Source organism: Hipposideros armiger, unplaced genomic scaffold, assembly GCF_001890085.2.
Source record: "Hipposideros armiger isolate ML-2016 unplaced genomic scaffold, ASM189008v1 scaffold_43, whole genome shotgun sequence".
In the NCBI taxonomy this organism is placed as follows: domain Eukaryota; kingdom Metazoa; phylum Chordata; class Mammalia; order Chiroptera; family Hipposideridae; genus Hipposideros; species Hipposideros armiger.
Genome location: NW_017731393.1, coordinates 190,213 through 209,430, shown reverse-complemented (window position 1 = coordinate 209,430; position 19,218 = coordinate 190,213). Strand labels below are relative to the sequence as shown.

General features: G+C 63.5%; 2 protein-coding genes across 11 annotated transcripts in view; both read left to right on the top strand.

Annotated features, from left to right (window-relative positions):
* Positions 1–16,957, top strand: part of PACS2 (phosphofurin acidic cluster sorting protein 2) — a 55,474-nt gene extending 38,517 nt beyond the window's left edge. For 3 of the 10 annotated variants that reach the window (XM_019639259.1, XM_019639253.1, XM_019639251.1), the window contains 17 exons: positions 747–904; positions 2,533–2,623; positions 2,940–3,014; positions 3,476–3,621; positions 4,074–4,206; positions 4,366–4,470; positions 4,544–4,650; positions 4,998–5,152; positions 5,562–5,672; positions 6,046–6,154; positions 6,967–6,999; positions 10,257–10,299; positions 11,480–11,522; positions 11,746–11,881; positions 12,603–12,829; positions 13,011–13,124; positions 13,802–16,957. In XM_019639259.1, the coding sequence (XP_019494804.1) occupies positions 747–904; positions 2,533–2,623; positions 2,940–3,014; positions 3,476–3,621; positions 4,074–4,206; positions 4,366–4,470; positions 4,544–4,650; positions 4,998–5,152; positions 5,562–5,672; positions 6,046–6,154; positions 6,967–6,999; positions 10,257–10,299; positions 11,480–11,522; positions 11,746–11,881; positions 12,603–12,829; positions 13,011–13,124; positions 13,802–13,920 (1,905 nt within the window). In that variant the 3' untranslated portion in view covers positions 13,921–16,957. Of the gene's footprint in view, positions 1–746; positions 905–2,532; positions 2,624–2,939; positions 3,015–3,475; positions 3,622–4,073; positions 4,207–4,365; positions 4,471–4,543; positions 4,651–4,997; positions 5,153–5,561; positions 5,673–6,045; positions 6,155–6,966; positions 7,000–10,256; positions 10,300–11,479; positions 11,523–11,745; positions 11,882–12,602; positions 12,830–13,010; positions 13,125–13,801 lie in introns of those variants that run through there. The other 7 variants (XM_019639260.1, XM_019639258.1, XM_019639256.1 and 4 more) reach the window with 5 other exon arrangements.
* A 92-nt stretch (positions 16,958–17,049) lies between these two features.
* The window catches only part of TEX22 (testis expressed 22), a 15,010-nt gene continuing 12,841 nt past the window's right edge, over positions 17,050–19,218 (top strand). The window contains exons 1-2 of the mRNA XM_019639263.1: positions 17,050–17,710; positions 17,960–18,203. Coding sequence (XP_019494808.1) covers positions 18,048–18,203 — 156 coding nt within the window. The 5' untranslated portion in view covers positions 17,050–17,710; positions 17,960–18,047. The remainder of the gene's footprint in view (positions 17,711–17,959; positions 18,204–19,218) is intronic.

The window sequence follows — 19,218 nt, the reverse complement described above, 5'->3', positions numbered from 1 at the left end:
GATGCACGAATAGCCAATAAGCCCAGAGAAGACGTGTCGCGTCACTGGTCACTGGGGAAATGCAAGCCGGAACCTCAGTGACTAGCCAGGTGGCTATGATGACGGCAGCGTGGGAGGTGCCGCACTTTTGAAAACAGTCTGGCAGCCCCTCATCCCCCCGGAAAGCTCCGTGCACAGCCGCAGAACACCAAACAGCCCCGTTGCCAGGTGTCTGCCTGCGAGAGGTGGGAGCACGTCAACACGAGGACTGGCAGTCATGGAGGCTTCGCAGGAACAGGGTCCTTTGTGCCGTGGCACAGGCAGGCAGACACAGCAGGACAGCTGTCACAGCCATGGCGCCGAGAGGGAAGCCAGCACAGGCTGCGTGCTGTGTCACTCCATTTGTGTGATGTTCTGGAAGAGGCCAAGCTCAGGGGACAGTCACTTCGGGGTGGCCTGGGGAACAGGAGGGGACTGTAGGGCAAGGGGCCTCCCTGGGAGGGCCGGCTGTCTCCATCCCAGTCTTGTGGGGCCACACAGTGGCACGCGCCTGTCCCAGCCTTGCATTCTAGATGGGCGTCTCCGTGTTGAAGCTCGGCTTCAGCAGTGGGGTCAGTGGGGCTGGGACCAGTGACAGGGTCCCCGGGGGATCACCCCAGTGGAGCTGCTGGGGGAAGGGTGTTCGGTGGCTCTGCCCTCCTCCCGCCTGTCCGCAGGTGTCCCTTCCCCAGCCTTGGGCCGGCCTCACGTATCTGACCTCGCTGTAGGTCCTAGACTCGGAGCAGGACCCTGCAGAGCACGTCCCTGAGGTGGAGGAGGACCTGGACCTGCTGTATGACACTCTGGACATGGACAACCCCAGCGACAGTGGCCCAGACATGGAGGACGATGACAGCGTCCTCAGCACTCCGAAGCCCAAGCTCAGGTGTGTGGGCCAGAGGGGACGCAACTGTGGGAAAGCTGGGGCATGGGCTCTGGGGGGCTGTGGCTCCTCAGGGCACCCCAGTTGTCTGAGGCTGAGAGGTGGCTCAGGACAGGACCCAGTCCGCAGTCCGGGAAGTTCTCTGGGATCTGTTGGGAGCATGAAGTCAGGGGGAACCAGTGGGGAGGTAGATGGGGTCTTGCCTGCAAGTGGCTGTGGTATAGGGGGTGGGCCAGGGGTCGGGGGTCCTCCCGGGGTGCTGGCTGGCTGTGTCAGGGGTCCTCCCGGGGTGCTGGCTGACTGTGCTGGGGGCCAAGGGTCCTTCCGGGGTGCTGGCTGGATGTGCTGGGGGTCAGGGGTCCTCCCGGGGTGCTGGCTGGCTGTGCTGGGGGCCAAGGGTCCTTCCGGGGTGCTGGCTGGCTGTGCTGGGAGTCAGGGGTCCTCCCGGGGTGCTGGCTGGCTGGGTCAGGGGTCACAGGTCCTCCCGCCGTGCTGGCTGTCTGGGTTAGGGGTCAGGGGTCCTCCTGAGGTGCTGGCTGGCTGGGTCAGGGGTCAGAGGTCCTCCCGGGGTGCTGGCTGGCTGTGCTGGGGGCCAGGGGTCCTTCCGGGGTGCTGGTTGGCTGTGCTGGGGGTCAGGGGTCCTCCCGGGGTGCTGGCTGGGCTGGGGGTTGGGGGTCCTCCCGGGGTGCTGGCTGGCTGGGTCGGGGGTCTTCCTGGGGTGCTGGCTGTCTGGGTTAGGGGTCAGGGGTCCTCCTGGGGTGCTGGCTGGCTGGGTCGGGGGTCAGGGGTCCTCCTGGGGTGCTGGCTGGCTGGGTGAGGCCCTGTCACAGGGGGACCAATGAGTGTGCGGCCACAGGCTTCTGTCCAGGAAAGACTGGGTGCTAGCAATTGCAGCACTGTCCCTGTCACAGGCGGGAGGTGGGAACCGCAGTGCTGGTGCCTGTCCCCAAGGTGCACGCTCTGCATGGCTAGTGACAACAGGGATCCCCAGGTAAAGGTTGGGGCAGGAGAAGAGGTGCACAGTGCTGGGGGTGAGGAATGGCCATCTCAGGGCCCTGACCCTGTCTCCACATAGAGTGGTCCCACCCTCACGTCGTCACGTCCCCACATGGCTTTGTCACCAGACACTGCATGAGTGCCAGTCATCATTTTAGCTTGAGCTGTCTTTGTCCTCTAAGTGCCTTTGAGTCTTGAGACTTCTCCATCCTGTACACGTCCCTGTCTCCTGGGACAGGACGTGTGGCCTGCGTGGCCTGGGTTTGTCTGGATCTTGGTGATGGCGCCTTGCTTGCGCTGTCCAGCGTGTTCCTATGCCCCTACAAGCTGGCTGGGGGTCCCCAGGCCCCCACTTGGGTGGCCGCCCAGCAGGACTGTGGGGTGGAGCTCTCACCCTGTGCCGCTGGCCACCCTGTTCAGGGCTAAGGCCCTGGGCGATGGGGTTTCAGGGACACAGGTGTCGCTGCTCTTAGCGGGCGCCAGACGAAAAGGCATCAGGCCTCCCGGTGCTCCCGTGCTGTGGTTCTTGAGGGTGGGGGGCCTTCCGATGCTGCTGCTCCGCCATGGGACAGTGGCTGAGCCTTTGGTGTGGAGAGGGTCCTGGAGGGTGATCCCCTCTGTCCCCATGCCCCCAGGCCGTACTTTGAGGGCCTGTCACACTCCAGCTCGCAGACAGAGATTGGGAGCGTCCACAGTGCCCGAAGCCAGAAGGAGCCTCCGAGTCCGGTGAGCACCCACCCCGGGCGGCCCTGGACCCACACCAGGCCTCAGGCGAGGGGCGGGCCCCCAGTCCTCGCGTCGTAGCCACTGGGTGTCACTCACGCGTTGGTGCTGGACAAACCCAACGTTTACGTGCTCTTGCTTTGCGGTGTGGCCGGGATCTCCCTGCCTGGTGTCAGGTGACTGTTGCGGAGCAACCCTGAGCCCACGGTCCAGGAAACCCCGACCAGTGTCCCGGCCCACCCCCCAGCCCAGAACACCCTGGCTACAGCTGGGCCAGCCTCGGCATGGCTATTGGACACAGCCCGTCTCGTCCACACAGGCCGACGCACCCGAGAAGATGCAGGCCCTTGGCGGCAAGCAGCCGAGCGACAGTGTCCCCGACTCGGTGGCCCACGTAAGCAGGCGCAGGCCGCGGCCACTCGTTCAAGCGCAAACCCACCCACACGCTGCCTTTAGGGACGCGACCCGCAGGTGGGGGCTTGACACACAGGTCGCCCTGCGCGGACCTCCGGTACCTGTGCACAGAGCTACATGAGGGCCCCTGGGGCGCCTGGTGGGCAGCGGGTGTGCCCTGCTTTGCTGTCACGCACGGGCCTTACAACACTGCTTCCTGCTGCCCTCGTGTGTCCTGGGCTGTGGGGCAGGTGTGAGGTGTGGGGAGGTTTGGTGGGTCTCCAGGTGGTGCCAGGGCCAGGAGCCCTGCGGTGGAAGATCAGGTCGGCTTGGCTCCCCAGGGCCGCGTGCGGGCGTGTCCACAGGCAGGGACCCGCAGCCCCCAAGAGGCCTGAACAGCCCCACACAAGTCAGGAGGAGGCCCAGGCAGGGGGTGCGTCCTAGCAGTGTCTCTCCTCCCAGCAGAGCACGCCCGCCCCCGGGGAGCAGCTGGCACAGCCCGAGGACAGCCCGGAGGCGGAGACCCCTGCCCTGGACGTGTTCAGTGAGAAGCTGCCGCCCAGCGGGCGCATCACCAAGACCGAGTCTCTCGTCATCCCGTCCAGCAGGTGACAGGCCACCCGGGGACTGTGGGCCCAGCGGTGCCTGTGGGAGGGACGCCTGTCAGCAGGTGTGGGCGCCTGCCCTGGCCAGGCCTGTCTGATGACGAGAAGTACTCCACATTGGTTCCCCACACCCCGACTTGTCACTAACCGCTGGCCAGTCTTCTAGGCCAAGGTGTGGCTGCCGTCCGAAGGCAGGGAAGGTCCTCGCTGGCCCCATCTCGCATTTCCTGACCTGGCCCCGTCAGCAGGCACCCCCCCCGGCCAGCGCCTGTGTGGGGGCCATCTGCTCTCATAGCGCGTGTGGCCTGCTGAGCCCAGGGCCAGGCCCCAGGAGAGCTGGGCTGCGGCTGCAGCCCGTTCAGGGCACAGGCTCGGGCTCTGTTTGGCTACCCTGGGCCCCCCTCTCCTGGGGCAGTGAGCGTGTGGGCCTGCCCCAGCCTGGCCTGTCCCCACAGGACCGAGGGGAAGTTGGCCGGCCGCCGGGGCCGGAGCACGTCCCTGAAGGAGCGGCAGGCGTCCCGGCCGCAGAACGAGCGGGCCAACAGCCTGGACAGTGAGCGCTGCCCGGACACACGGAGCCAGCTGCAGGTGGGCAGGGCTGCGGCCTCGCGGCTGGGACAGCCCTATAGGGCTTTTAGCCGGTGGACCCTGTCCAGAGCCAAGTTCTGCCCACTCCGGGCAGCCGCTGGGGGGACGGGGAGGGGTGCGGCACCCCTGCCGCCTGTGTGGATGCACCTCTGTCTCCAGATCCCCAGGAAAACTGTGTACGACCAGCTGAACCACATCCTCATCTCGGACGACCAGCTGCCCGAAAACATCATCCTGGTCAACACAGCCGACTGGCAGGGGCAGGTAGGGCTGGCATCCTCCTGGCGGGGCGGGGTGTGGGGGAGACCGAGGCCCACCATGTGCCCTTGCCCTCCAGTTTCTCTCGGACGTCCTGCAGCGGCACACACTGCCCGTGGTGTGCACGTGCTCTGCGGCCGACGTGCAGGCAGCCTTCAGCACCATCGTCTCGCGGATACAGAGATAGTGAGTCCCGCGCCCATGGCGCTGCCACTGGGTATCTGTTGGGGCCCCCACGCCCAGCCTTGCCTGTGGCTCCATCCTCGGGGCTGCAGGTGTATTCCAGTCGTGCCGGCCTGTAGGCTCCCCACGGTACCTAATTCTCCTGGATCTGGGGGCCCCCTGTGGGCATGACTGCTGTTGTGGGGCTGTGAGGGTCGCGAGTGCTACAGCTGCCCCTCCGAGTTGGACAGGCCCCGATTCAGGGAAGCGGGGGCTCATTGCTTGCTTGGAGCTGAGTGGCGAGGACAGTCCCGCCCTGGAGGACAGCACCCTGAGACGCCTGTGCCCTCTGTCCTGCCCGCCCACCACAGCTGCAACTGCAACTCTCAGCCCCCGACGCCTGTGAAGATCGCGGTGGCCGGGGCACAGCACTACCTCAGCGCCGTGCTGCGGCTGTTCGTGGAGCAGCTGTCCCACAAGACCCCCGACTGGCTGGGCTACATGCGCTTCCTCGTCATCCCGCTGGGTGAGGCCTCCGAGCTTGCCTGGACAAAAGCCGGGCGTTCGGTGGGAGGGCCAGGCCGCGGCCCTTGTTCCTGCTCCGTAAGTCGGTGCTAAGTTTGGTTTCTGTTGTCAGAAATGCACCGCAGGTTAGTTATAAATCCTTTAAATGACCAAACCCCGCGTCCTTGAGCTCTGCTCATGTTTTGCTTTACACAATTCACTTTGTTACAAACATCTGTGCCTATCAGTCTACTGGGAAGTGAGCAGTCCTGGAGAGACCACTCCCCATGGCAGGTCCCTGTAGCAGCAAAGAGTGTCTGGTCTCCTTGCTCTGTGGGCACAGGCCGTGGGCAGGGCCAGGCGCAGGCTGTGGGTAGGGCCGGGCGCGGCCGTGGGCAGGGCCACTCGCCTTGACGCTGCCCTGCCTGCAGGCTCCCACCCGGTGGCCAGGTACCTGGGCTCCGTGGATCACCGCTACAACAACTTCTTCCAGGACCTGGCCTGGAGGGACCTGTTCAACAAGCTGGAGGCCCAGAGTGCTGGTGAGGCCCGGGGCGCCCACACTGCCACGCTCCTGCTAGAAGAAGGGTCTGTCTCTTTCAAGACAAGACCCCCCGTGTACCCCCCGCTCTCTCAGGCCATAGCTGTGCATGAGCACCTGGGGTGCCCCCACAAGCCACACAGCTTGTTCAGGGACTGGGCTGGGAAACCCAGGGCGGGGCCTTGTGGGAGGGCTCTTCAGGATCTGGGGACGCCTTGCTGCCCTTGCCAGGGAGCCCGTGAAGGTAGAGGTCAGAGGGTCCCTCAGCCTCCCTGGCGTGGCCACCGCTGCTGGACCCTGCCGGGCAGCCTCAGGGAAGTAGATGTGGACTGGGGCCCAGCTCCGCACCTCACGCCGCTGGGCCTCTCGTGCAGTGCAGGACACGCCGGACATCGTGTCCAGAATCACGCAGTACATCGCAGGGGCCAACTGCGCCCACCAGCTGCCCATCGCGGAGGCCATGCTGACCTACAAGCAGAAGAGGTACCTGGCTGGGTCCTGGCCCGGGCTGGGTGCAGGGGCTGCAAGAGGGCGCCCAGCCCATGCTGCAGACGCGGGCCGCCTGTGGCCACCGTCCCTCTGCAGGCCTCCCTCCCACTGCTGACCTCAACCCAGCTGGCCTGAGTCCCAGCTGCTTGGGTGGCACGTTAGGGGCTCCGAGTGATGGCCGTCAGGGACAAACCCAGTGGGCTGGGGGGTGGAACCGGAGCTGGGCTGGGGGCTAAGGCTGTGTCCTGGTCCTTGACAACAGGACCCCTCACTGACCGCAAATGGAAGTCAGAATGATCTGGTCATGTTTTCTCTCCATCTCTGTGTATGTTGCAATTCCCGTAGCAAAAGTTAAAAGAGAAAAGAGCAGCTGTCATGTGCCCAGCCCCTAGCAGGGACCTGCTCACTCAAATCCGGGCACACACCCTGACAGCCAGGGCTTCCCAGGCCAGGGAACACATTCCCACCCAGCTGCCCGGCCCGGGTGATGTGGAGCTGGGTACATAGGCCAGGGCCTCATACATGGCAGGTCCCCTGGGGAGGCCTAGGCGGACCAAGGGCCCATCCCAGGGAGGTAAGCTAGATGGGCAGGCTCTGCAGCCAATCACACAAGGCAAAGCGTCCCTGCTTCTAGGGTTACATCTTCCCTACAGCGGAAAACAAGTTAAGTCAAGTGTCATGAAGGGGCCATGGCCTGTGCGGCCCCAGCTGCCACTCTCCCTGGCCCGAGGGGGACCTGTCGCCTATGCCGGGGCTTCCGTGTGCAATAACGTGTCTGTTTTCTCTTTCGGTGGCTTTCTGAAAAGGAAAAAGAACTTTCATTTTGACTTTACCCTCAGGTACCAGTCTCTCTGGGTCCGCGCCCCCCCTCTGTCCCCAGGCTGGTCTTTAGGGCTGTTTAGCAGTGTCAGCAGGTGGGGGTGCATCCCAAAGGGCCACCATGCCAGATTCTCTCCCCCACTGCCCACTTCCTCCCGGGCTGCACCAGCTGGGGCCTGTCCCTTCCTCAGCACCCCAGTGGGTTTATGGATCAGAAAACCCTGCAGCCAGCGGGCCGTCCTATTGAAGTCCTGAGATTTGGTTTACGAAGTTCAGCCCCGCAGTGAATAAACGTGTTTCGTTTCTGAAGTCACATGTGGCACTGCCTCTTAGGTTAGAAGCAGGTGCCTAGGATCACAGCTCAAGCCGCTGACCACTGACACTGGCCGTATGCAGACTTTGTTCCCAGCACGAGCCTGGCTCCTGTGCTGATGACCCGAGGAGGGACGGCATTAATGCTGATTCCAAACTTGGGAGCCGAGGCAAGCGGGAACGGGGACTTGCCCTGGGCGACACAGCGGGCAGTGCCCTACACAGAGGGTTTTCTCAGGGAAGTTGTGTGGCTTACCGGGACAGGTGGCCAGACCACTGAGACCCCCACATGCGGGTCAAGGGCTTTTCAGCCCAAGCTGGCTGCACCCTTTGAAAACCGTGAAAGCATGTCTGTTGAGAGCCGAACCCCAGGCCCTCACAGAGCTGCCTTTCACACGGCCCGTCTTGGCCCTCTCTTGGGCACCCTCCGCCCTGGGTCTTGGGTTATTTGCTCTTCTGGGAAACCCGCGCCCCCTCACCCCCCCCAGCACAGGGTCATGGGTCCCAGGTGGCCTCCCTGCTGGGCCCTGGGACAGACTAGGGGGAGGGTCTGAGCCCCTACAACCGCCCTGCTAAACAGGCCTTAGTGGGCTCGAAAAAGACCAGCCACCATGTGCCCCGCTGCCCCTCGCTCGAGCCGCCCGGGCTTGTGGCGCAAGGAGCCTGCAGCATGACTCGTGGCCCGGGCCCAGCTACTCATCTCCCACGGTTGGCTCATCTGAGCAGCAAGCCCGGGTTTCGGGGGACCCTGACTGTCCTGCCATGCCCCCCACCCCACCTTCGCGTTACAGTGGTGACACCGGCACCGGGGATGGGGGTGGGCTGTGAATGCCCTGGGTGTAGCCCCGCAAAGGCCCCGTATGTCGGCCATCCTTGGAGTCCAGGTCCAGGAGGTCATCAGGTCAGCCTTAGGACCCTTCTGTCTACCCAGGAGAGGGTGTGGGCAGCCCTCCAGGCTCCAGCCTGGGCACCCTGAGAGCGTCTGCAGGGAGGGTCCCATCTAATAGCGCCCAGTTCCCCGCCTGAGGTCACACCCACCTGCCGTGTGCAGCCCAGCGGCTATGGGGGCAGTGGGGGCACTCGGTGCCCTGTCCTAGTCTGGCTGCTACCCCCTGGGCCCTGATGTGAAGGTGACGCTCACATGATGGGTCTCATGGGCAAGACCCAGAGCCAGGGGTGTGGCCACCCCCACCAAGGATGCCTGTGTCCCCCTCTGTATGCAGGGTTCAGGTTGAGGGGTCTCAGTGGCAAGCTGGTGTCACCCCTGTCACGCCGGGCGTGTGTCTAGTGCTGGCTGTTGTCTGCATGGCCCAGAGGCACAGCTTGGCTTTGCGAGTTCCAGTGGCAACCCTGTGGCACGTGCTTCCCTGAGTCTCGGCCCCTCAAGGCCATCACCTGCCTCCCTCGTGCTGCTCATGGGAGGGTCGTGGGGACAGTGGCTCGCAAGTGGCCTGTGGGCTGGAGCTTCCCGTGCACTGGGCCCAGGAGTCCACGGGACGGCCTGCCTCCTGCCACCTTGCATGCAGAAGCCGGACTGGGCACTGCACTCGATGGCTTTCCTGTTTGAAACGGGGAAAGGGGGTGTTTTCTCCTTTGCCTGCATTCCCCTTGGAGAGGACAGAAAGGCTGGGAGTTTGGTTGTTTTCAGTGAGACAGATTGAATCTGCAGGCTCTTCCATCTAAACATATTTTCTGGGTGTTGTATGGAGGCGGCACGGGCTGTGTTCAGGCCGAGACTGTGGGTCCCCTTGTCCAGGAGGCACCTAGGGGAAGGCGGGTCCTGTGGCTGCTGTCTCCTCACGCAGGTGCTGGGGCTCAGGGCACCACCTCCTGCCAGGACCAGCCTTGAGCAGCCACACATGTCTGTGCTGGCCCCTGGGCACACTTTGTAGGAAGCGCCAGCCAGGCTCCAGGGGGCTGGTGCTCAGGGGGCGCCCCTCTCCCCACTGCGGAGCTGCTCACTGCAGAGGTTTCTCCCGAATGACCCTATACCTGGTGACACCCCTCAGGCCAGCGCTGGCAGAGGTACCTGCACAAGAGTCCCTCAGGCTCCACAGTGTGGAGAACAACACAGAGGTGGCTCTGGGAGAGTGGCCCAGATGGCTAGACCTTGGCAGGCGGACACCGCCAGCCAAGGAAGCGGCCGAGGAGGCACAGCCCTTCTTGGAGGCTGCAGGAGGGACAGAAGGCCCAGACGGGCCCTGCCCTGTGGACCGTCCCAAAGGCCGGGAAGGACACACTCGTTCAGCCTGAGTCCTGCGGGAGGGCCCCTTGGTCCACAGCCCAGGCTGGGGTGGAGATCGGCCAGCAGGCAGCCTGCTGCAGGGACGGGCCACGGGACTGTCTACCGCCCTGACCCCCCACCAAGGTCTTCCCCACGCCTCTGTGCTGACCATGGTTTCAGGGAAGTCACTCTTGTGCTGGCCACTGTAGAGAACCAGCTGCAGACAGCCTGCCCCTCCTGCCACGTGCCAGTGGCTCAGGATGGCAGCACGGCAAGAGTGGGGCCCTCGCCTACGAGCTGCCCTTGGGCGTCATTGTGTTACGGCGTGCTGTGTGCACCTCGTTAACGAGGCCTGGGGCCTGGGGGACAGCCCCCTGCTCGGCCTCACCTCTGGTTGGCACCACCTTTACCCAGACTGTCTGGGTGAAACCTCTGCACCCTGGCTTTGGGATGGTCACCCCCATCGTGGAGGAGGCCCAGACTGTTCTGAGGGTCCGAGGGCACAGGTAGCAAGCCCCTCTCTCAGGGCTGGGCAGGCTGCCGTGCATCCGGACAGGTCTCCCGGGAGGGAGGGCAGCTTCCTCCTTGGGGCTGTGCTCCCCCTTCCTCTTGGGCGCAGACAGCCGTGCTTCCCTTCCGGACATGTGGGAAGGGCCTGGGGCCGGAGGTGCAGGCCAGGCACGGCGTCCACGCGGGTAGGCGGGCGTGTACTGAGAGCGCTAACCCTGTTTTTGCTCACAGCCCTGATGAGGAGTCTTCACAGAAGTTCATTCCCTTCGTGGGGGTGAGTAGCCTCGCAGGAGACTGTTAACCTGCCAAAATGTCAAGTTTTGTCAGCCTGTTGTTGCATTAAGTTGATATATTCCAGAACCTTCTTCACCAGTTGGAGCTGAGGACTTGCTTTAACCTCTCCCCCCCGCCCCAATCTTAAAGCCCGTCATCTTTCTCCGTGTTGAGTGGGGGTAGGGCCCACGGTGGTAGGGCTTCAAGACAGGTCCCACCCGTGTGGGGGAAGAGGGTGCCTCCGTCCTGTAGGAGCCAAAGGACAGGGAGGGCTGGCCCTGTGCCACTTGCTCACCTGGAGTGTGACCTGCAAACCAGGAGGCTCAGTGCCAGCCGCCTGCTGTCCTCTCCTCTCCCAAGTTTTCACAGCCTAATACCTACTGGTGGCCTCCAGTCAAGGTGTCTGCTGTGACAGCCATAGGTAGCCTGGCCAATGGGCCACAAGGCAGAGCAGGGCCTCTGCTCACCCTTGTCAGGCGTCCTGGGAGGAAATTAGTCTAGAACAGCCTATCCCATGGAATCTTTGTAGTGACAGGATGGCCCTGCACTATTGAATTCAACAACCACAAGTCTTCTCTGGACGCTTGAAATGCCATCATGTGACTGAAGCCTGACTTGTCACTGTAATTCACTACCTGACGTCGCTCCCACAGCGGCCCACACGGGGGTTTGGAGCAGCACCAGCCTGAGCCGGGCGCCTGGTGCCGGCCGCGGGCCTCTGCCTGAGCTGGGAAGGGCTCCCTCAGTACCCTGACCTCACCCACATTGGCCTGGCCACTCACACAGGCTCACGGTTTGTTTGCCGAGGGTCAGCCACGGAGGAGGGCACCTCTCCTGCCGGAGGCCACTTGCATCCTGAGCACGGGCCACAGTGCGGGGCCAGCCCCAGGGGCCACGGGCAGCTCTGGACCCTCCCAGAATGCAGGCTGGCTAGGAGCTCGGGAGGCTCCCATGTGCCCCCTGGGCGCGAGGGTCCCTTACCTGGGCAGTGGGGCCCTGAGTATGGCTCTGCCCATGGACAGGAGGGGCTGGGACCTGGCTCTGCCCCAGGAGCCCGTGGTGGGGCGGCAGCCAGTTGGCCCAGGAAGCCAGGGCCCTGCTGGGTCTGGAGCCTGGTATGAGTGGCGGTGGGGCTGGCCGCCACCCCATGCTGCTGCCAGCCAGCACCTGTTGCTTTCTAGGTGGTGAAAGTTGGAATAGTGGAACCATCCTCGGCCACGTCAGGTAACCCCGTCCTCCCTACCCTCAGGGCCGGGACACAGGGTGGCGAGGGAGGCTCGTCCATGCCCAATGGGCACTTCTACTCACCGAGGGGGGATCCCCGACAGCCTGGGAGGCCTGGCAGCTCCCCCAGTGAGCAGTCCCCATGCCCCCATGCCCTCCCCAGCCCAGGGGGCTGCTGGGGCAGAGCAGCGGGGAAACTCAGCGCCCCCCGGGCTCCCCAAAGGTGACTCGGACGATGCAGCGCCCTCGGGCTCCAGCGTGCTCTCGTCCACCCCGCCGTCCACGTCTCCTGCCGCCAAGGAGGCCTCGCCCACCCCGCCCTCCTCCCCGTCGGTGAGCGGGGGCCTGTCCTCCCCCAGGTAACACAGCTGTGTGGCGGCTCCTCTTTGCTCGTCCAGTGCCCACCCGCTCCCTGCACGTGCTGTCCTGATTCCTGTCCCCCAACCCACAGCGGGCTCAGGTCAGGGAATGCTGGCGATGGCTCCTGGTCACTGGCCACCCCCTGAGGAGCCAGGAAGCTGCGTGTCTGGCGGGAGGGTGGGCTCAGAGCGGTCTCGGGGAGGCAGGGTATTGACGACTGCTGAGAGGACATGGGCTGTCTCGGACAAGGATGCCCCGTCATGGCTGGGGGCGCGCAGGGCCCAGGCTCGCTCAGGAGACTGGGGACAGCATTGTTAGGGACAGAAGCCACGCAGGGTAAGTAAACGGGGTGCTCTGTACTCAGACGGGGTTTCTGGGAACTACGATGGGAGCAGAAGGTGTTGGAGATGGTAGGCAGGTAGTCAGTAGCCCCTCTCACGTCTCGTGAACAGAAGTCACCCAGACTGAACTGCGGGGTCTGGGGGAGTCCTCACACTTGTGAGGGTCATGGGATCACAGGGTGGTGGGCCCAGACAGCCCAGCATTGCAACCATGCAAAGGCCATAGGCACAGACTGGGCTACCAGGGACAGCCCTACAGTGGGCTGTGGGTCCACTGAGCAGCATGGGCAGCAGCTGGCACCTTATTGCCCGCACCAGCCCCAGGGGTGCCACTGTCACCATCGAAGGACGGACGGTGAGCCTCCCTCTGCTTCCCCAGCCAGGGTGTCGGCGCCGAGCTGATGGGGCTTCAGGTGGATTACTGGACGGCGGCCCAGCCCGCAGACAGGAAGAGAGATACAGAGAAGAAGGACCTGCCTGCCGCCAAAAACACGCTCAAGTGCACCTTCCGGTCTCTCCAGGTCAGCAGGCTGCCCGGCAGTGGCGAGGCCGCGGCCACTCCCACCATGTCCATGACCGTGGTCACCAAGGAGAAGAACAAGAAGGGTGAGGTGGCGGGGGGTCTGGGCCCCTTCTGACCAGAGCCCTGGGCAGATGCCACCTGGGCGGGAGGACAGGCAGGCACCGTGGTCACGGCAAGAAGTGGGTATGCAGTGGGCCGGGGTCCGAGGACCGCCCTGGGCCCTGCAGGCGCCACAGAAGGACAGCACGGCCCCTTCCCTCCTAGTGATGTTTCTGCCCAAGAAAACCAAGGACAAGGATGCAGAGTCCAAGAGCCAGTGCATCCAGGGCATCAGCCGCCTCATCTGCACGGCCAAGCACCAGCAGACCATGCTGCGGGGTGAGCAGCCCGGCGCCCCCTCGGCGGGGCCCTGAGCCAGGGGCCTGGCGCTCTGTCTAAAGCAGGGAGCACGGCAGCCCCATCGGGCAGCTTCCTGACGGATCGCAGGAAGTGCCTGTTCCCTATGGAGTGGGCGTCACACGAGCCGCGCTCGGAACACGTGTCTTTAAGGCGCTTGTGTGCATGTGACAGCTTTTCAAGTTCCGAGCAATAATTTTTCAATCCTGTCTGCTCTTCTTGAAGCCTGACTGTCTCAGGCCTTTTACGGAAGACACTTCACACTGACTCAAATGGGGCTCGAGGGGGCTCACGCTTTTCTCTTCTCGCCAGCTCGAGTCTGATGGCCTCGGGGTTTGAGAACCACCTGCCTCCCTGACTTGACTCTGTGGTTTAAGTGGAGGGTGTCTGCCACCTGGTTTGCAGATGCTGGCTGGGCAGAGAGGGTGTGGGCCAGCAGCTCGCCACAGTCAGGGAGAGGTGGCCTCAGCGGGTGGCTCAGAGTGGGAGGAGGGCAGATGGCAGGAGGACAGGCCAGCAGGTCCTTCTCCCTCTGGGCCGGCCGGTGGGAGCAGGTGTGTGTTGCCCGGCAGTCTGGCCGTCCCGGGGCTGTCAGGCCCTGCAGTCTGTGTGGGGCCGGGCCCAGGGGGCAGGCCGTTCAGGCGGCTTTATCTCCGCAGTCCTCATCGACGGCGTAGAGTGGAACGACGTCAAGTTCTTCCAGCTGGCGGCCCAGTGGTCCTCCCACGTCAAGCACTTCCCCATCTGCATCTTCGGACACTCCAAGTCCACCTTCTAGCCCGCCCGCCGTCTGGCAGCGCTGCGATGGCCGAGCGTCGGGAGGCCCAGCTGCGTTCCTGTTGACATTTCAGTTTACTACATGAGACAGATCCTTAAAACAAACAAAAACCGTCTTAAGTCCGAATGTGCTCACAACCCGGAAACTAATGCACGGTCCCTGCTGGGAACCCCTAACTGCTCTGCTTCTTAACCAGGATGCTCTGGGGGGCAGGGCGGGGACAGGCAGGGAGTGTCCAGCTTGAGAACCCTAGAAAGTGTTTGGCCTCAGAACCCTCCCCCAGCCTCCCAGCAAGAAAGGTTCTCGTCTTTGTTTCCTTCCTTCCTGAAAGCCAGGACTCCGTTCCTCAGGGAGCCGGGCCCCGGCAGGCAGCCTGCGTGCCCAGGCACAGAGCCAGGCGGCCAGAGGCCCCATCCTGAGTGGAACATGGAGACCGGTCAGCCCAGTCCTGGGCGCCAGCCGCCGACCAGCCAGCTGAGTGGCCCCAGCACCACCCACTCCTGGTCCCCAATAAACTCCAGCCTCAGGCAGCGGAGGTCTTACAGTAGCAGATATTTTTAATGCTTCTAAATACATGTTACAATGTAGCTGCCAAACAGACGTTGCTCTTCTGAAGTCCTAGCGCCTGGGGCTGGGCAGAGCCAGCCAGCACTGTCCCCTCCCAGCCCACACCCACCTCCCTTGACACACTCCCCCAGGCTGTTCTTGAGACACCCCTGTGCCCCAAACTTAGCAAGCACAGTGATCTGGCCCCGCCTGCTGGCTGTCGGGGGTGTGTGTCACCTGCGGCACTGATATGGCCAGTGAAAGCTCAGGCAGGGCAGCCAGGCACTGTTGGGGCATGGGCACAGGGACTGGCTGGCCTCTCTAGGACAAGCTCCTCAGAGTGAGGACTGGGTCCCATTCTGGATGGTGGCCCCCCCTTTTGCCTTCCTGTGCAGCAGGAGGGACATCTGACCTCCCAGCAGCCAGGGGCCTCCCAGTCCTGCTGCCTCCCCAAAACCCCACACCCCAGGTCTCCAGAAGAAGAGCCTACCAGCCTCCGTCCCGTATGACCGTGGGACCCCGGCTGCTCTGCAGGGGGCTGTGGGCCTGGTTTCCCGAGGCTGAGAGCCACGCGGCTGTGCTTGGGAAACAGTGCCAAATGCAGGATGGACAGCAGGCCGCCCCATTCTTCAGAGGACAGGCCTCAGCAACAGCCTGTGGCAGAGGGGTCCCGTCCTCGGGGGGTAGGGGAGGCCCATCTTTCTCACCTGTGACCTACCTGCTTACCTCCTCCCCCAGGTGGCTATACAGGGTCAGTGTCCATGGCCAAGGGCCTTGGGTCTAGTTGATGGACGGGACTTGGGCATGACCTTGAGTGCATCCCACACCTCGGGGTGCCTGTGCGCAGAATGCTGGACAGAGGGCCCTTCCCATGAGAGCCCCTCGCTGAAATACACCACCTCCAACGATGCCTGGACCAGATGCCCGAGACTCAACTCTGGCTAGGGGCTCTGCCCTCCCTGGGAAAACGTGGGGTGAGACAGCCGCCCCTCGGGCAGCCTGTGAGGCATCCGCCTGCAGCTACCGGGAAGTGAGCGAGCCTCGAGGTCTTGAGCCTCCCGCTGTCGTTCCCACCACCGGCCTTGGCGCCTTGGTCACTGCTCCTCAAGTTAACTTTCCAAAGGTCACTCAACAGGACAGGTGCAGGTGAAACACCCTTGACTTAGCTTTCTAGCGTCAGAGCTGATTTTAGAGGAAGGGGCTTGTGGGGGCTGCCCCCGTCCCATCCTGGCTGTGGGCGGCCCCTTTCCTGGAGCCTCCCCCCTCCCCCATGCGCGTCCCCGTCCACTTCCGTAGCTGTGTCCCTATACATGCGGGGAGGACACCCTGTGCCCCAGCCCTGCAGAGCCCGCTTGTGCGGCCCTGGGCCTGAGTGCCCCAGAGCCCACCCTCCACACCACCCCTGGGCCCGGGAGGTCATGTAGACACCCCGGCCACTGTGACCCACTCAGAGACTTGGGCTGCATTCACCTGTGCCTCAGTTTCCCTGTTGGCTTAACGGACATATGTCACATATCCCCTGCCTACCTCATGGAGCTGTTCTGAGGATACACGTAAAAGCACCTTGTCTCTTGAAGGAAGGGGACACAGAAGCCAAAGCCATCGGTGACAGCCAGTGCAGCCATGAGCACGGGGGAGGGCAGTGTGGGTGTAAAGAGTGCAGACCCTGGACACTTACCCCACAGGGCAAGAGCAGCCCCTCAGAACAGGGGTTCCCAGCACACTGGGTGACCAAAGGCAACTGGAACTCAGAAGTTAAGCCACCAGTCACCATGGGGCGAGGCGAGGCTCCTCCTGGGTGGTGTGGGTAAGCTCTGCCCTTGCCCAGGCCAGGTGGGGGCCAGACCCCGTCCTGCAGCCCAGCCGTCTGCTTCCCTCCTGTGTCTGTCCCCTGGGTCAGCATCTCTGGAGCACGCAGGCTAGTTGTCCTGTGTCATGGCCACTGCTTAGGGATGAGAAGGCCCTTGAGGCCAGAGCCAGGGGTGTCTGCAGAGGTTGGCAGGGTTAGAGTGGCCCCGGCCAGCCTTGTGGCACCGTCCTCACGTCCAGATGGGAAGACCTGACTGCCCTCTGGGGTCTGACCTGTGTCCTGGGACAGATTCGTCACAAGGCCATGCCACTTGCTCTGGAGGGCCAGCTGCCTGACCTACACCTGTTCCTCGACCCCTCTCCACACCTGTCCTGTCCTTCCTGAGGTGGGAGGGAGAAATGTCCCTGGCAGCAGGGTCTGCAGGCAGAGTCCTGAGGGCTGACCTTGGTGGCACCCCCTGGAACCCTGCAGACCCTCATCCGGTTCATTGTGAGGTTGGGTTTGCAGGATGTACGTGTTGCTAAGTTGTTGGGTGTTTTTTTTTTTTAAATGGAAAACAGGATTAATGTAAATAGCCTTCTTGGGGAACAGATGCTAAACAGTCACGTATGTGACCACGTGGACTATTTTAAGGTGCTGATGCTACACTAATAAACCTGGGCAGCACAACCCCAGGCCCTCGCTCGCCTGCTGTGTGATTCCTCTCGGCGGCCACAGCCTCCCTCGCGGACCCTCCATCCGCCCCACCGCGGACTCCGCCGTGTCGGCAGGTGCCGGGGGCTGTGGGGCCGAACGACGGGGTTTGGGGGGCCGCGGGGGCGGGGCCTAGGAGGGCTCCGGCCGAAGAACCCAAAGCTCTGATCTGCGCCTTGGAGACACCCCGGGGTCCCGGGTCTCGGGACGCGGACGGGTGACGCATCTACGAAGCCAGCACCTCCGAGGGGCGCCAAGCCCTGTTCCTGGAGCGATGGGGGCGCCAGGGCGCAGGCGCAACGTGGGCCGGAAGCGGAAACGGCGCGGGGGCGGGGCTATCGACACGGAAATTCGGCCTCGGTCCCGCCCCACCAGGCCTTCGCGTCCCTCTGTGGGCCCCGCCCCTACCCTTTGGCCCGCCCATCGCAGGAGGCCCGCCCCTCCCCGCCTCCGTGCCCCGGCCGTCCCCTCACTGACGGGGGGGACATCCCGAGCGGTGCCCTCCTCACCCTCCCGTGTGTCCCTCCGGCCCCCGCCCCACTCGCCCACCTGGCCAGCGGCCTCCCCCTGCGGTGGAGAGGGGCGGCCTCAAGCCGCCTGGGCCTTGGGGCGTGGTCCGCGGCCGTGGAGGTGAGGTCACAGCGGGGCCGGCGTCCCTTCAGTCTCTGGCTGTCGCTCTGTTCTGCGCCTTGGATGCACAGGCCACCTGGGTCCTGAGAAGGCGCGGTGCTCCAGAGGAGGGTACGTGCCTGGAGTGGAACCAGGATGGGAGGCCCTCTGGGGAGAGGGGCTGTCCCCGTGGGAAGCGGGGTGCTGCAGCTGCTCCAGCCTGGGGGTCCATGGGAAGGCAAGTGGCAGCAGGAGCCGGGGGCCCCAGGTAACCCACTGGAGTCCACTGTTGAGTCTCACTGGCCTGAGGCTCGCCCAGCACTGTCTTGCCAGCGGCGAAAGGGGAGCCTAGCAGGGCCTGACACTGCCTCTGTCTGCTAGAGGGGCTCACAGAACACAGGTGGCCTTGGGGTCCTTCTCCTGGAGCCCAGAGGTGCAGACAAGCAAGCTGCTGGCGGAGGCGGGGAGCATGAAGCATCTGCTTAAGGACCCCCAGAGGGAAAAGCCGGGACCACCGCCGACCCCAGAGCACAGGCCGCCCTCTCCCTCGTCCAGGCCGACTGCAGCCTGGGGCCAGCCCGGTGCCCAGCGCAGTGGTCAGCAGAGACTGCAGACTCAGGACTGGGTAAGCTGAGGAGCCTGGCCTCGGCCACGCCACGGCTCCCCTCCGGGAACCCCAGGAGCTGGCCCTGGAGGCGGGCTGAGCGGGTGTGCATGGATGGGCAGAGTTGAATGGTGCCTGAGGACAAGCAAGTGCTGTGGTCGGGGGCACAGAGTGTCGGCTCTCTTCCCTGAGTGAGCACTAGAGTGGGCGTGCACCCCGCTGGCATCTCATAACTGTGGGCTGTCTGCCTGCCTCTGCCCAGCACCTGGGAGGGGCCCTGCGAGGCCAGGAAGAGGGGCACCCCCACCCGGGGCTGAGATGGCGGCCCCAAGTGCAGGGAGCCCAGTCAGGGGAAGCTGCCTGCCCCCACAGTGGGGACGGGACAGCGTCGGCAGGCAGGCAGCAGAAGCACTTGTCTCCGCAAGTCGTGACCAACACTTTCCTAGAGACTGCTTGTGACAGCCCCAAACGGGAGGCCCTCTATGTCCTCCTAACTGCCCCGATGGGTGAGCAGTTGCTCCGTCCCCATACCCCAAAGCATTATCGACAACAGACTCAGCGGGAAGACTCAGCAGCACAGAGGGCTCTCCCCGCACACTTCCCATTTCAGTGTCATCAAGGATAAAAATGCTAAAACCTCTTTTTCAATACGGCAAAAATGGTCAAATGGAAAAACCAGACTAGTTTCAGCCCTAACAGGCATGACTTCATGTCTCAAAGCTTCAGTTACCAAAGCAAGAAGGTCCTCCCATGTAATTCATGAAACAGCAGAACCAAATCGAAAATCTAGACATTGACCCAAATACCTACAGACACTTAGTGTAGGACAAAAGTGGCATCTGGGGGCGGGGGGACTTTTTGATAAATTACACTGGGCAACTGTATAGCTATTTAGAAGAAAGAAGGTTGAATACCAGGACGAACTCAAAATGTGTTAAAGGTCTGAATGTAAAAACATGGTGCCATAAAAGTACTAGAAGATACCCTGGGTAGATCTCTCCTTAACTGTGGGGTAGGGCTGCCCTTCTAGCTAAGC